This window comes from Amblyomma mixtum, chromosome 3 (genome assembly GCF_055824585.1).
Source record: "Amblyomma mixtum isolate Tamu chromosome 3, ASM5582458v1, whole genome shotgun sequence".
In the NCBI taxonomy this organism is placed as follows: Eukaryota; Metazoa; Arthropoda; class Arachnida; order Ixodida; family Ixodidae; genus Amblyomma; species Amblyomma mixtum.
Window position 1 is genome coordinate 69,317,897 of NC_143014.1, and position 17,106 is coordinate 69,335,002.

The window sequence follows — 17,106 nt, forward strand, 5'->3', positions numbered from 1 at the left end:
AACATGTACGAGGGTGCGTATTTATATATACATATATGTATTATACATAGTTTACGGCAGTTGACACTTGTATAAAAGTTAACTCGTCTTTTTCTTTTTTTTGTCTGACGCTGCTGTAAAGCGACATCTGCAGGTTGATGTACATGGCGAAATGAAATAAAGAATGATAAACACGTGATTAAAAAATGTTTTTCTTCAGCGACACACATTCTAATTCTAATTGAAGCTTATACAAGACAGGAACCAATAAAATGGTTTCAATTTTTTTATTACTATTAAAAGACGTTTTTCTTCAAGAATGATGTACTCATTTTCATTGAAAGCGGAGCCCATCACAAACTGCTGATGATAAGACATGCCTCAGGTCATTGGAGAAATGTCGAGATGTGCGTACACAGAATAAAGGGATGATTGCCGTGCTGACCGGTGAGATCGTCGATCAAGTGCTTTTCATTATGCGCTGAATCCAAGGCAAGTAGTGGGTGACCTTGGTGTAGACTCCGGGGAAATTCTGGTCGCCGCATTTTTCTCCAAACGTGGCGATGCCGACCGCTGACCAGCGGTAACTGCGATCCGGCACAATCATAGGGGAGCCAAGGTAGCGCTGCCGAAAAAAAAAAAACACGACGTTGAACGTGTCAAGCGCTGCGTGCTGAAGCCTTGTTCCTAGCGTTACCACCTAACGTTTCTGACATAGCACTCCTAACCATGCAGGCCTAACCCCAATTTATGCACCCCTCCCACCACTTCATCTCCCATCTGAAGCAAACCATCATCTTTTATAATTTCACTACTCAGATTTCTGACAAACTCTCAAGCTTTTTCAACAGCTGCCCGGAATCAGAAAAGCTAGAAAACCCCACGCCATAAGAGAGACTTCCGATGCATAGCCTTAAATCAACGACCGGTCAGCTTCATAGTCGTAACGAGTGGCGTTTTTCTGTTAACCAGCGTCCCATTGGTAAGGCCCGGTGCACCGCCTGTCTTTTAATGGGCGCCTGCGGGGGATATAGGCGCAGTCATAAGGTGGTGATAATACGTAAATATTCGGTTTGTTCGAAGGTATAGGTTATATTAGCAACAAAGCTATTCGTTTTCGTAGGCGCCAATATAGCCATGTAAGGGTGAACTTGTAAAAAATAGTAGCAAAAATCGAGCGGATATAGTGATGTGTTCTCCCTCTTGCTCATTACTGTGCGCCGAATGCAGCGGCCATGAATGATTTAGTTCTTACATCGCAGCCGCCTTGACCTCCTTGGATGTCGGTGCACATCTGGCCCGCGATGATGCCTCTGGGAAGTTCTTGGACCCTCACATTGGCGTAGACGTCGTTGCAGTCACCGTTGTTTGCGATGAGGGCTCGACGGGCACGCAACGTCATGGGGGATTTCTTGCCTGCAATGAAAGCCATAAAGTAACTTTTAGTGGTAGACTCCATGATATTGCTGCCCTTTATAGCTTGTCCTCATGTGTTTTTCTTGTTTCATTTCTCACCATAGAAGAAAGATATCTCAGGAAGATCTGCACATAAATTTTTATATCCGGATCTCAAATACAGCCTTTTAGTTTAGTTTTGATAAAAAGAAAAAATTGTCTCCATTTATAGAGCGCCGATTGAAGTATTATACGCTGACCGCCACGTAACCTTATTTCCAAGCTCATTCTACCAGACGCCGAGTAGATATCGCAGTCCCATAGTTCATTTACGCTGCGCCCTTTTTACTGCTGTCACCGTGCCGTAGACAAATGCATAGGAAATGTATCTCGACAGACCGATGGGCGCCGTACAGGGTTAACCGCCACGCCGCAACGTTGCGTACAACACCTTGCACACTTTTCCTCACGCACTGCGGTACCCCGGTGCTTGTCTATGCATACCGTATACAGAGTAAAACACAAGGTACTCTGCGGTGCTCGCATCACTGAGAGGACTGATGGCAAGTTACCAAAATACTTGGGCGACCACTCGAGCACAAAGGAGAGTCGGTTGTCGAAGTCGTCGGTACGTGTCGGCAGGCAGATGGGCATCGTGTCGTTGACAACCTCTCGGCGCAGCGTCATGATTGCAAGGTCGTAGTAGCTGCTCCCGGGCAGGTAGTCTGGGTGCACGTCGACGTCGTACACGTTGTACTCCACTCCGGATTCAGTCGACTCCGACTCGAGTTGAACCGAGTACAGCCGCGGGTTCCTGAAGCGCATGAGACACAGCCGTTCACGATGGCGATTTCTTCAAACCAACCACCTGCCTGGCTGCAATAGCACTCCCTCCACCGCACTGCTTTCCAGTAAAACTCATTCTCAGAAGCATACGGTCGAGGCCGCTTAGTATGGCTGCTGTATCTGTTTGTCTCGGTCCCTGCCACTCTCGTCATGAATGGCGTTGCATTTTTCTTCGAACTAAACATAACGCAAGCTTATGTTACCTGTCGTGTGGCATACAAGACAAGCCAAGGCGATTTTTGTTTTCCACCAACTCTTCCGGACCCCTACAAGCTTGCAGCTGTATCTTCAGCTGCATATACCCGCCTGAGCTTCATTCTTTAAATAAATCGTAAAAGTATAGGCTGTGTGCTGCGTCGCTCAGTGTGAAAACCTTTAAAGCTTGTAGGCATGCCTGATCAATAAGTACCGAAATTTCTTACACATACGACGCAAACGGTACAAATAATAGGAGAGATACACAATATCTGCACTGAGTGCGAGCGCTTTTGAGACAGCAACAGGAGATAAAACAAAAGGAGAGAAAATGATTAGAGATTAAACACTCACGTTGCTCTGCCCACGCGATTTTCCGCAGCAACTTGTTTCTAATTTCCACTAGTCATTACAGCATTGTTTCCTCACTTTAATGGTCAAATGTTTAGGGGAATCCCCCAAGGTGGAGTAGATTTGTAATAAGCACTCACTTTAATCAGTGTCACCATCACTTACTGTGGCCTTGGATCAAAGCAGTGAGCCGCTGTTAGGATGTGTCTTTCGCTGATAAGAACGCCAGCGCAGAGGTAGTCCGGTGACTTTTTCTGATTGTATTCCATGATTGAAGCCTGCAAGTAATATGTTAATTGGCGCATCCGCAAAATGCGTGAGTTTCTTTTTTTTTCGAGCACTCCGAAACGCATTCCTCACTATATGGCGAAAGTTCGCTTTTTTGTTGTTGTTGCATGATTAAAAGATCCGAACGACAAGCATACAATTTTACGAGACAAGCCAGCGCAAGAAGCGGCCTACTCAATGAATACCGTTGTCTGCTTTACAGTAGCAGACGCCTACCGACTTCAAAGATTCTGACTTTCTGTAAATAGGAAAACTGCTTCTTTTTAAGTGGTACATATTCATATTTTTTCACTCAGTTACGCCATCTGACGCAGCAGCAATGTACCGTTGTTTCGACTAGTTTTCTTCGTGCTTACTGCACACATTACCTTACGAGCTATTCGCCTTCTGTGCCTCTTGCGACATATAGCTGGCTGGACAGCGAGTAATGGTCGTTGCCCATAAGAGTAAATGAATCACGCGTGCAGCCTCATTAAGGCCAACGGCATCGCGCCTTGCATAACACTGCAACACTCTCACCATCCACGGCCACTCTGCTGTCCGGGCCTTTCCGCTGGGCAATGGCTTGAACCTCTTCAGTCCACAAGCTGTCAGAAAAGGCATTCCTGTATTAGCATGTCCCATCTATACTGCCACAGGAGATTAGCGGAATGAAGCAGTAAAACGAGGGTAACGAGCTGAACAAACATCGATGATGAGCAGTACGTTATCACGTATACGGCAGCGCTCAACAGAACCTGTAACATATTAGCGGTCAGGCACCTCCGTTAACGAAACAGTGCGCACGTGGCGGCGTGGACAAGAGACGCAATTAGCTCCGAGGAAAAGAAAACGGCTCCCTACAGTGACCTCGCATGTTTATTGCTATGCATCCTGGCGCATTATATTGCTATACGGTCGCCACCATCCTGTTGCATGTTGTGTGTAAGATGTTCGAAGGCAACGTCCGACCTGTGCACAACACATTTTCTTTTCCTTGTTGCAGGGAGTATTCTGCGTTTATCGACTGTGCCCGTGCTAACTACAATTTTAACAACAGATTGAAGTAACCTACAATACACGATTAATGTCAGGTAAGGAACAGTGACAGATGATGGAACCAATGGCAGAAAGCCTTTGCCAATTATCCTGATCCAACGCGAGTATTTATTTCTGATATTGAGCGTAGTGTCCCGAAAACATTTTGTTAAAATTTTCAGTCATAAAGTCGTAGATTATTAGCACACACAAAAAAAAGAAAATAGCTGATTGGCGACACGATTCCGTCGTCGCAGAACTTTCTCACACTCCTCAGGAAGAAACGTTCGCGATTGAAACTACCTGTGCCCACTGCGCACTTTCGCACTGGTTCTTGATGCTTTTTTGTTGCTGCAGCCTCATGTTCCTTGAACGTTTCGCGCTCTTTGAGTCTAATGTGAATTAACGTCAGGACAACTGTCTGTTGCCAAATGTGTTCTGCCTACCTACCCCAAATAAAACGCTTCTTTTGATCTTAATCGATGAAGCAATGTAGTACTGAATAAAAAGCATGTTGATTTTCTGCGGTAGTGCGAATATATCAGTTCGGTCCTTAAACAAGCAGCACAAGAACACGAGGGAATATTAAAACAGGACAGACAACACAGAGCGCTGAGAAGTGCTGCGCTGTTTGTTCCCGTCAGCACGCAGTGCGTCTTTTTTTTTTTTTATAACCTTTTCATACCTTTTCATCAGACAACCCGCATGTCTAGGCTCAGCACAACAATACGTATGCTTTAAATAGTCTCAGCTCGTGAGAAGAAAAATATAGCATAGCCATACACTCGTCCCCTGCTTTTGTTTCTCTCGCGGCACGGCTGGAATAAATGATGCGTGTTTAGGAAAAATCGTCGGGAGGCTTTAGTTAGAGGAAATGGTAATTAAAACGAGGGAAAAAAAGCTACGGTGTGCAGTGGGACATTAATATGATATCAGATGTAATAAAGCGAGGGCACTGTCCGAAGAAGATCAGTGGCACATTGCCACAATTGATGTCAGGCGCAGTGTGCGCCACATCCTGCCCGTAATACGAGCGCGTACGTCAAGTCACCGGTGCTGCCGCGTTGTTGCGCATGAATGAAAAGCCGGTGCGACCTGCGTCTTTAAGTTGCCTGATAGTTGTCTTCGAGCTCAAGCACACAAACAGGCTGCGAAAAGAAAGCAAAAGGGCTGACCGTATCGCTTTCCTTATTATTTTTGTAATGAATTCAAACGCTATAAATTATAACATCAATAACAACTCACTGCGGCAAGCGTGTTACACGGCGATAAGCCTTCCTGTTAAAGAGGAAGAGACTGGAGACCGGTAGCTATTCATGGGCAGAAACTTCTTTTCTGCTTTCACATTGCCAATGTTAGCGCAGCCTTTGTCAGAAGTTTAGAGCCCAGGGGGTTTCCTTCTAAGCTGCGCAGTGGGGCTTCGGTAGCAGTCGTAGGATTCCTACCCACCGGAGGAGGCAGGACCAGAAATCTCCTTACCTTCAGGCGATTGGGAACGCTGGGGATGCATCACAAGCAACACGGTGTGGCTCGGAAGCAAGCCCCCTGGGCTCTAAACTTCTGACAGAGGGTGCACTTCTCAAGAATACAATAGTTGGCGAAATAAGGCAAGTTCGAGAACCCCAAGAACAGGAATGTATTCTTTTTAAATGATTCTCGCAAACTTACGTGCATCATCAGAAATGCAGGTCCGGACCAAGAGCAGCACACTTATCAGGGTGAGGAACGAAGTCATAATTGCACGTCAGCTTAACCGTCTTCAAAATCCACACTGCCTCCTGGGACGGAGAGGAAGATATGGATAAATGTACCCAAAGAGACTTGGATAGATATAAGTGCTTCCTGAAGCGTAGCTTGACTCATCAAAGAAAGACAAGCGACGCAAGGCTGCCAGCCTCAGATATCCGACATCCGACTTCAAAAACGTAGAGATTGAGGTCGGACGGCAGAACATAAGGTCTGAAGAACAAGCCACGTGTGCGTGCTAGCACACAAAGCTAGACTAGTTCTAGAAGCAAAAGGATGGGATCCCCCATGAAAGATCAACTAATTCAGAGACACTTGATAAACTGCTCGTGTCAAAACATCAGACAATTCTCGACCAAATATAAGCACAGGCGTACAACCATTCGAACGTAAACGAGAACTATAGCAAGGGGAACAAAAGCGCCCCCACCTGGTGCGCTTCCTGCTTCGTGTCACTCGGTAACTCTTCGCAGTCGAGCGTCGGTGCGGTGTGTGCGGCTCGGCGCAGAGTGTTGTTTTATATCACCCGCGGTACTGAGAGCACCGGCGTACTGCGCCCCTCGCTCGATTGGAGCATGTGCCAGCTTGCCAGGCCACGTGACCAGAGCAAAGAATCGCCGTTGCATCTTCATTACCAAGCGGAGAAAATGGAAACGCCAAAGCGGCGACCTGTCGAAGCGAATGCATGAATTATGCCCTGCCAGGGCCCTAATCGCAAGTCGCCATTTAGCAGCGCGCACCCAAACAAAAAAAAAAGAACAAAAGGGGGGAGTTGGGGGAGGGTGGTCTCGGAAGGATGTACCACACCGGACGAGGCGGGTAGCCCGGAAAGGGTGTCGGGCCCAGCAGCACAGCGCGTCGTCGCAGCGGCCCACCGGGAGAGCGAAGCCTCGAGCTCGAGGCGTCTGGCGCGTGAAAAGAAAAGCCCGGTGAAGGGCAGCGGCCGCCGCCGAAAGCTCTCGGGGCAACGGGGTTCAGCCGAGTTGGTAAATGAGAAAGACGTGCACGCGGTCCCGGCCTTCAGCGCCTGTGGCGACCTTGCGCATCGGACTTGTAAACTCGCGGTGGCGAGCGCGCACAGGCGGACGGAGGGTTGCTGCTGCTGCCTGGCCGCTGCTGCCGAAGGGGCGGACGCGCGGCTATATACGACACTGGCATCATGAGGCCGCGCGCGCGCGCTGCCCGGGCGTTCCAGGTGCGCGCTGAAAAGCGGGAGAAAAGAAAAAGGAGCGTTCCTGAGCCCTGACACCAACGCAGATAGCAGGGATGGCAGCCACGGTCATGGGCACGTGGCCTCCCATGGCAAGAGATTTCAATGAGAAACAGTCGCTGTGGTTCCGGCTGGTGTTTTGCGAGTCGAGAGGGCCATGCTTCCACTGTTCATTTATTGCTTGTGTAGTGTGATAGTGCTGCGCCAAGGTACTAGAATAATGCGCCAGCGAGTTCTCAAGATTGATAGGGGACAGAAGCCACGGGAAGGTGTGACAGAAAACAAAACTTATGGCTTAAAATGAGGAGTTTTGGGTCAGTTTGTGATTCATAACCAGGAGACAAATGCGTTCTGCATCTTCGATCCACCTGCATATTAGTCTTCTAACTGCGAACAAATTTCGCCAGATAAAAATTCTTCTGTTTACTTCATCGCGAGAAATCTCGCACAGAATTTTCTTCTCTCGTTTCCCTGCAGTTACGTAATGTAAACCCTGAAGCGAGACTGGGCGAGATACTGCGCGAGACCAGCCCCCGACCAGCGCTTGACCCGCGTTTAGTTCCCAGCCTTCGTTCCTTCTTTCGGCTCAGGCCGGTTCCTTTTGAGACGCACATCAGCCCTTACGACCGGTCCAATTCCATACACAGGATGCCTTCCGTCCGGCACTATTTATGCACGACAAAAGGTTGTGTGCACACAGTGGATATGCAGGTGGCTGATCAACTTTGCATGAAAATGGCTCACGTCCAGCTGTGCTCACGGACAGAACCAAACAGTCTGATGTATGATCCAGTTTGCGCACGACTGGAACCACTCTCAACACAAAGGCTCGCGCCGCGCTCTCTCATTACCGCTCCTGAGCCACAAGACGAGACGTACGCGCATGCTGTTCGCGGCCAACCTTGTCTTCTGGTCCGGTCGGGTATGGCGTTGTCAAATGAGTGCTCCCGGGAACTAGTTTGCTTTTTCTTTCGTATTTTAAGCAAGGAACCAGATGGCTGACCCATTGCATTCCAGTGCACTGCTTTCAGAGAGAAACTTAATACTAATGCTGCGATGTTTGTTTAATTAGTAGGTGCCCCATACAGAGTTCCACATTGCTGTAACTGGCGTTTTTGGCCTCCTGGATCGCTGACATGAGTAATATGTTTTGATGATACGTTATTCTATTCATGCAAGAAGAGGAATTCACAGCCTTGTAAGCATTGAGACCAGGGGTCCAAACAACATCAAAAATAAAAGTCATATCGCTGTAATCGCGATAGATGTACTGTCGTGCCCCCCCCCTTTCATCCTCCTGTTCCGAACCTTGCTGCTATGCCCGGCGGCGCCACCTGACGAAGCACTCCTGGTGCCGAGACCGGCCCAGTGCGCTGGCGAGAAGGGCGAATGAAAGGGAAACAATTGAAGAGTGAACATAAACAGCAAGTACGATGGGAATATAGAGTATCGCAGGTGGTCGCAAGCGCACTCGATGAAACAGCCGACAGGCATTAACGGTGGCGTGATCTGCAAGCTACTTCCATTATTGATGAATTCGTGAGTATATAGGTGAGATTTTTACGAAGTGTTAAAGCTACTCTGCGGGCTATGATGCATTTCGTATCGAAGAGCTCCTAATTAATTTCGACACCAGGTCCTTTATTACGCGCCGGAATCTCGGTACAAGGATATTTTTGAATTTAGCTCCATCAGAATGCGGCCACCGTCGCTAGTGCCCAAAACGTACTCGTGTTCGACAGCCGACCTCTATAACCCTTGAGCTACAGCTGTGGGTTCAACCACTTTCAGTACGTTAAATGAGTGAGTTGAAGAACATTACAGCAGTGTTTAGATGATGACCACTTTGCAAGTATCAAATAGGCATTTCTGGCGACGTTTGACTAAGTCATTTCTGTGAAAGAATGTTTTTGATGTGTTTCGGTTTTCAGCAAGTCAGCAAGCCGCGCTAAGCCCGGTGTTTGAAGCGGTAGTTTCATGCGCATCACCGCTAGCCACACCGGCAGCCACTTGCGCGGGGACGACATCAACGACCGCTCAAGGCTCCTGAACGGATAATGTCCAGAAAAAAAGCGTAGCTACAGTCTTCGTCCTTGGTGCGAGCCGTCCCGTGATCAACACCAGTGTGCTCATCGATGCACAAAGATCGAAGATGGGCTACGCGGACGTTAAACGCTTAGAGCTTGTTAACCACAGAAAAAAAAACGCATAACCCTCCATGTTAGATGTCAAGTCACCGTTGTGGAGAAGAAACAACGTGAAGATACGGTGATGAATCCTATTGTCTTCTGTACATATCTTTGAAGGAGAAAGAGAGGAAACTCTAGTAAACGCGTAGAGTGCCGGTCGTGGAATTAAGTTGGCGGTTTTATTACAACGCTGGAGTTGGGGAGCTAAGGCGGTTGCGCAACACCTGCGGTCTGAAGCCGGCGTACCACCTAATACGCTGTATATGTACTTTTCGCCCGCAGATGACTCGGCTTGCGTCCTCTTGCAACATAACGAGATCGACGAGCTACAATGACCCCCCCCCCCCCCCCCCCCCGCACACGCACACACACACGTACACCGCACGCAAGAGAAAGAACGGAAAAGAAAGAAACACGAGCCAATTAAAGGAGCACCGAATTCGTATTCTGACCAGGACCTCATGAGTTTCCCACGGTCTCTGGGCGACGTGATCGTCACACAGAAGGGCTAACAGGTCAAAAGTCGAAAAGTGCTCATTTCTCACATCTTTCCTGAACACTGAGTGACCGGACACGATCAATTTTGCTCTCACCGAGTGCAAGGCTACTGGCTACGCGCGGCCCACCAGCTCGACGGTTCAGCTGCTAAAGATTCGGGCGCGCTGCCAAACATCGGAACGGAAGCAGACGGCGCATGCGGCGCTACTCGAAACACGAATTTGCGGGCTGCGAAGCTGGAAAGCGAGTGCACGGAAAGGATCTGGTGAGCGTTTGTTCACAAGAGTGCGCATGTTGAAAATATATATATATATATATATATATATATATATATATATATATATATATATATATATATATATATATATATATATATATATATATATTTGTGGTTACAGTAAATCTGTGCGCAAAATTTTCAGATTTTCTTGACGCCTCAGCGCAGTTAGGTGCTCGCACAGTACTTCGTTTAGTTTTGGCTCAAATTGTGCATTTATTGGTCTACATACCTCGGTGCACCGCTGTGACCATAGAGCATGAGATTAGGTCTAAGAGCATGCGGTTAGCACCGCTGACAGTAAATATATGCGGCACGTTGTCTGTGCTCACAACCCGACCGGCTGTCCGGGAGCGGGCATGGCGCGCTCACGGAGGGCCAAGACTATGTAAATCACGTATATAGTGGGGCAGGTATAAAGAACGATGTGAGCAGTCCTGGTTCTTCTCCACAAATCCAGTAAGGCCGTTACGCCCCAGTGGCATGCGAATAAAGCGAGAAATTACCTGTGAGAATGTTGCCGTAGAACCTACTACCTATGATGTCATCGGTTTCTCTACAGGAACGCCCAGAAAAGAAAAAGAGGGACAACTATGTTGGAAAAAAGAAAGAGGGGGGGGTGGGGGGGAGGGCTTCGCAAATGCGGAGAAATTTGTGCTCTGGATTGTCTATTGCACACTCGTCGGACTGTGCAGAGCAGTGCTGATTGACCTTCCGGTTTATCAAAGTTGAGGTATTCGTTTCTAGGAACATTCGTTCAACGTGCGATTTCATGTTGGCGCATCAGTCTGTTTAAACTGCATGACATCCGCAGCCCGCAAAACCTGTATTTTCGTTATTCACACAGCAGTGATGCACTTCAATCAACCCAACTTCACAGTAAAGTTTCCTGAACTAGTGTCCGCTCCAAATGGCGTGAATAGCGCTGAGAGTCTACTCATCAGACACCCCACAACAACACTTGTATGTAGGCTTTCATGAGTGGTACGTAACCATGGGTCTGCACGTTATCCCCTTAAATCAGGCGAAAGCATGAGCTTAAAGTCGCTATATATAGTGTTCTGCCTTATTAAGAATAAAATCCTTAAGAGAGAGAGAGAAAAAAGAAGGTTATTGTAACTCAGCACTAAGCACCAGGTGTTTCAGGGAAGACTTTCGATAAGCCTCAAAAACAGTTTTCTTTAGATAAAAGCGTGGCCTCTTCAGCATATTATTACCAGTGTTGGCGGACACTGGAAAACTGGTGAATCGTCATAGTAAGCTGGTTAACTAATTTTTAATAATTAACCTTCTAACTAGTAGAGTTAGGCGCCTAGTTGTAATCAGAACTAGCAATAGCCATATCAGTTTTTACAATTTCGAAAACGCGACTGCCCTTGGCGCTGTGGCTCGACAGAATTTGACTTTTTTGTCTACGTGCACTGAGAAGGTTGCTTTGCCTGTATGCTTTTAGAAAGCGCATTTAATTTCGCACGATGTAGCCAAGTTCCTGGTTACATGCCTGTGAAACGGTACTGTTCGGGGCATAACCGCTGCCTTCTTTTCATTTTGTGTTTGCCAATATCATAGTAAATAATTTAAATTTTCAACGCTTCATAACCGCTGCCTTCTTTTCATTCTGCGTTTGCCAATATTATAGTTAATAATTTAAATGCCTTAATTTTTCAACGCTTATATCTATACTGCCTGCACTCTTGCGTGTTTCTTTAAAAATCAAAGGAAGCAAAGAATAGTTTCTTTTTAGCTTGAAGGCTCAAGAACATAGTATTTTCCCATTAAAGAAAAGATGGCTGGGTAGGGGAGGGGAGGGGGGTGACAGGGAGAAAAAACAAAGTAGCGGACCTTTCGCTCACTACAGGTACTGACTTCGCACAGCCCATCATTATCGATGTGGTAAAAGGTGAGAAAGCCACGAGGAAGCTGGCTGCGAAACAGCGGCGAACGCCGGTGAAAAACTGTCAGTACCCAACATAGTTCTTTCCTGGCCTTCGATCGTCCCTCATACAGCACTATCTTTGAAGAAGGAAGGAAGCAAAAAAAAAAAAAGAAGGAACACGCTTTCCCACACGTGTGATGTAATTACTGCCAGGATTTTAATCCATGACTAGCCGCCGACAGCTGCGCTCTGCTGCTGGAACGCTGCATCGAAATGCGGATGTTGCCAGCTGGACTTCCGTGCGCTCATTGCCACACTCTCGGCTTGTGTTGCCGATCCAAGGAAACCCGGAGTTTCGCATCACGCCTCCCATTCGTGACCAAAACAGCGCTGTAATGACTGAGCGTACGCGACGCTGCCGAGGTTCAAGGACTTGTCTGCTCGCGTATAACCCCCCCCCCCCCCCCCTCCCCCATTTGTTGAGGACCGCCGCTAACAGCATCCGTCTCTGCCGGCGGTCGGCAAGAATATGCTTTGGAGGGAGGAACTGCGTTTTAAGCGGGCTTGAAACACTTGAAAGCGTCCACGCGATCCACACTGTTTGCCGCCATGAAGGGTAGCTCTGCTCTGAACGCCTGACATGGCTTCCTCAACAAGGCGTTTTGCACACAGCTCGCAAGGTAACGCCAAGTGGTGTCGATCCGCAGAAGGTTTCCACGCGCACTCACTGCACACACTGCTCGCTCAGTAAAGACAAAGGAAAGGCTGTCGAGTGAGCCTATCAGGTGTCGTTTAATGGCGCACGTTGGGCTAAGCATGCATGCGCGTGCGTGCATACGCGCAAACGCGAATGGAGAAATTGAATATACCAGCAAACAAGTCGCGAGCTCTGGATGCGGCCGGTGATCAGTAATTCAATACAGCCGCTGGGATAACCTCCTTGGCGCCTCGGTAATTAGTCAGATCATAACGAAACCTTGTACTCAATGATCGCACTGACAATTGGGTCATCAATCCAGGCGCAAATTAACGATGCGGAGAATCCAGTCAACGATGCACGCAGTTAGCAGCGACTCCTGTACGCGCAAATGTGGCTGCTAAAACTGCGGGCAGCGCCGTACTTCACTTTTCTTTGATGCATGCACAACCAAAAGGACGCACGCTCGAGCATTGTGTCGGTCGGGTTTGCGTCGGGCGGGGCATGCGCTCTCCTAAGCCTTTTCATTGTAGTAGTAGGACAACTTTATTCATCAGAAATGTGAAGAAGGGATCGGATTAAAGTTCGTAGTAGGCTCTCTTCCAGACTGGACGTCAGGTGGCTACACAGCACAGCTATAGCAGCGACCTTTTCGGCCCTTCCCGTCGCACGGAGTTGTACCTCCGGGTCCGAGCTGTACAACGCAGTCTCCCACTGATCTAGGTTGGAGAGTCGCAAATGCTCAAGTCTGATTTCGTGCGGTGCGAATTTGGAATAAATGTGCGGATTCATAAAGATTCCTGTTTGTAACTGCTTCCAGACTACTACTTGCCTTTTGTTGAGCGAGGGGTGCGGGGGTGGGAATTTAAGACTACTGTTTCGGTAGGGGGAAGTTATTCCATGGTCCATTCTCTCTCTATCCGATCGGAGATCCGAATCGCCCAGCGCCCGGCCAACGAATTCTCGGGCATACTGGTTCCGCATGCAATACAACATTCAGAATTCTATCCAAATCACCGCGAGTAAATTTAAGACCAATTAGACTAGTATGGGTTCCAGCTCACTCCGGCAGTGAGGGAAACGAAAATGTCTTTTCATTGGAGATTTCAACTTGGCGCTCATGCAGCAAAACGCGTTACGAGAGCAGTGTATGCGCGCGGGCTATGTGAAGCTATTTGTATTCTGCTTAATTAACTAACTGATTAGCAGTAATGAACGATATGTTTGTAGATATCGGTCTTGATGCTTGTTTTTAGGGACCTTGTAGATCGGTCTTGAAAACACCAGCTCAGTTATTCGCATAGCACAGTTGCCGCGCATTTTATTTGTTTCTCACTCAAAAAATGCCATGTGACTGCCAGCTTGCGTCAACGGCACCTAAAAAAGCATGCTGTTTGCGGGAAGTGATTATGTTACAGCATGGCTTTAATGCTTTTGGCCCACCCCATGCGCGTGTCAGCGATGCACTAGTGTAATGTGAAACTTTAGTCGAAACCACGATCGGCAGTTTGTGATAGCTTCGCTGCAGCCTCGTTGCAACAACGGTAATTGGTGTTGGAACGCGCTATTATGACCATTGCTGCGCTACCCGGGAAAAGAGGCGCATGCGCGTGTAGCTGGCATTACTGACACCCCCTGGCACTGATAGATCGCCAGGATGGGCGAAGAATTCAATTCGTTCATTCGTATAGTGCCTGCATGCGTTTGTAGCGCTGTCGAGGCGCACTAACCAGAAGATCCGCGGTATTTTTAAATTTTATTTTAGAGGGCTCTTTTTTAGTGATAAACGAACTACACGAAACCTAGTATCTGTAACTAACCACAATACGATCACGGCTGCCCGAAGGACAATATCTGTAACTGTAAAAATATCTGTAAAAATAAACATCTGTAAAAAATAACTTTGATCTTTAGGGCATTATGCTTCCTGAGCTACCCGAGCGCGCAGCCGCTGCTGGTAAATTGTTTTTTTTTTTTTTAGGAAAGGAAATGGCGCAGTATCTGTCTCGCATATCTCGGTGGACACCTGAACCGCGCCGTAAGGGAAGGGAGGAAGGTCGAAGCGAAAGAAGAAAGAGGCACTGTGTGGAGGTCTCCGGAATAATTTCGGCCACCTGGGGATCTTTAACGTGCACTGACATCGCACAGCACACGGGCACCTTCTGCGTTTTGCCTCCATCGAAACGCGTCGGCCGTGGTCGGGTTTGAACCCGGGTACTCTGGAGTCGAACCCGACCGCGGCAGCCGCTGCTGTTTTGCTTTTAAGAACCCCGTCGTGAGATCTCTGCAAGCAGAATATATATGAGACTTCGTGCGTTATGCGGGCTGAGCACTGTTATATTTTTGCCGGGCTAGTTGCGTGTTTCACCAGGCATCTGTACGTCTGGTCCAGGAACACCGCCGCTGTGCCGATGGAAGAAGGAGCGTGGGCCGGAGACGGGGAGTAGGAGAATCAAGGGAAAACTATATTCACATATTTACAATATTATTTACAAACAGAGACAAAGTAAAACCTGAGAAGAGTCTCAGGGAATCGCTGCTCGATGAACATGTCGGGCGCTTTAAATAGCCCCTCCCGTTGTCTTCCCGCCTTTTTCGTCCAATCACTGCGACTCCGTCTTGGACACCGCCTTTGCATGAAGCCAACGACGCTCATTGGCTGGCTTAGCCATTTCGTCGAAATCGGGCACTCATTAACGGCGCTCCCCTCTCCAGCGTCTTCCTCGGTGAGTCACTCCTGAAAGGTGCCCTTTCCTCAGGTCACATCCTCACCCACAATTGGACGCTCAGTTAACCAAACGCAGCCGTCAGCTGATGACCCTTCAGGAAGCCGGCAGGGGTCCTATGCTTTTGTTCAGGGAGACGCCCGAAGGCGAATACTGGCAGCGGCGCCACCCGCGCCGTCGACAAAGGAGCGGTAGCGCGGATGATTGACAGCCGCTCGTCTCGGTGCTTGGCGGCAGGCGTTGAGGGCTGTCTTCCTGGCGGTGGTGCATTTTCAGTGGGGGGGCTCGAACAAGTTTCTTTTTACTTTTTTTTTTGTTGATGTACTTAAGTTTCTCAGATATTATAATCCAAGTTTGTCTTGATTGAGAACAATTAACTGCCTGAAAAAAAAATTCTTTGAGCAGTGTTTCTTTGATCGCTAGATGGTGCATATTTATACAAGCATTAACAAGAAAAAATTACAAAATGAATTTTCAGTGCGCATTTATTTATTGAAATTTGACGAATTTACATATCTAGGCATTCGCGCATGAACAAAACCATAACATAAAACAACAGTTTAAGTAGCACAATACAAAGAAACGTGCTACAGTGCATGTATACAGTTACCAATAATGCGCGCAAGCAGCAGACATTTCGGACAGTGCTGCTCTTTTAGGTGCTTACGCGAGACCAAAGGTTGCCGCTCGCTCCGCTGTTCTACTCACAAACTCCCTGATGACGTCGTCTATACTTAGGAGCGCTGTTCTTTCTTTGTGTATATGCAAAATAAAAAGATGCGATAACCTATTTTGAGTCGTTCGGTTGTGCAAATACGTTTTTATTATGCGCAGAGCACTAAAGAGCGTTCCCCGGAATCGTCAGACGCTGGTATGGAAAACAGAAGCTGAACATACCGCGCGACCTGATCCATCAACTCGCGCATGGTTTGCGATTCCTTTTGTAGGATCTCCGAAATGCCCAGAGTTGTGGTAGAATCAGCACCGTTTAGAAGAGTTGGTAATAGAATAAACTGCGCCGAGAGTCTGCACAAGTCAAAATCAACTGCATGCTCTCCCAAAGCCGCCTCTAGTTCATCTGCTGTATACCGACTACCTCCAGCGGCGCTGGTGAAGATGTCTTCTAATTCTACGAGCTGTCCCATGCCCGGCTGCTCAAAACGCTGATTTGTTTCACTTATGATTCGGTCGGCAGCAGCGAAATACTCCTTACGCAGCGCGGCCTTAACGTCAAGTGCAACTGGCTGGACAGGTCTATCAGTCGTCTCATACCTCGCAGAAGGTTTTGTCGGCCTTAACATACGAGATTTTTTCAGGCCTAGGCGCGCTGCTGTTGTGCTCGTGTGCTGCCACAGCTTCTCAAACGCAGTTTCAGAGCGCAACTGGGAGATCGCCTCGCAGAGAGCCTCTGCTGCCTTTTTTATGCGAAGCATACTAAAATAGCCCAACCCAGCTCCTCGAGCGCGGCGGTGTCGTTACCATTGACCTTTCGTGACCTCCATGTCATACCACGTGGTGCGTGACGTCACAGCAGATGAGAAACGGGGGCCCAGCCCCCCAGCCCAGCTCGCGCCGTCGCGCGAGGCGTCGCGACCAAGGAGGACCACGTGATGCGTGACGTAACGACATAGGAGAAACGGGGCCCCAGCTCACGCCGTCGCGCGAGGCGTCGCGACCAATGTGTTTCCTGCTTCTGCCGCTAGGTGCGCTGTAGTGAACACGGGTGCGCCTGCCACTGCTAGGCGTACACGGGATAGAGATGCCTCCTGGAGATATGGCTGCTCGTTGGAATGAGAAGCAAAAGTTGCGGCGTGCT

General features: G+C 48.3%; 1 protein-coding gene across 1 annotated transcript in view; it reads right to left on the bottom strand.

The window, feature by feature from the left end:
• Window positions 1-275: 275 nt before the first annotated feature.
• The window catches only part of LOC149350522 (clotting factor B-like), a 28,631-nt gene continuing 11,800 nt past the window's right edge, over window positions 276-17,106 (bottom strand). The window contains exons 2-7 of the mRNA XM_089579572.1: window positions 5,740-5,849; window positions 3,574-3,641; window positions 2,932-3,044; window positions 1,947-2,188; window positions 1,235-1,395; window positions 276-604 (exon numbers count right to left, since the gene is read on the bottom strand). Coding sequence (XP_089435698.1) covers window positions 440-604; window positions 1,235-1,395; window positions 1,947-2,188; window positions 2,932-3,044; window positions 3,574-3,641; window positions 5,740-5,806 — 816 coding nt within the window. The 5' untranslated portion in view covers window positions 5,807-5,849 and the 3' untranslated portion in view covers window positions 276-439. The remainder of the gene's footprint in view (window positions 605-1,234; window positions 1,396-1,946; window positions 2,189-2,931; window positions 3,045-3,573; window positions 3,642-5,739; window positions 5,850-17,106) is intronic.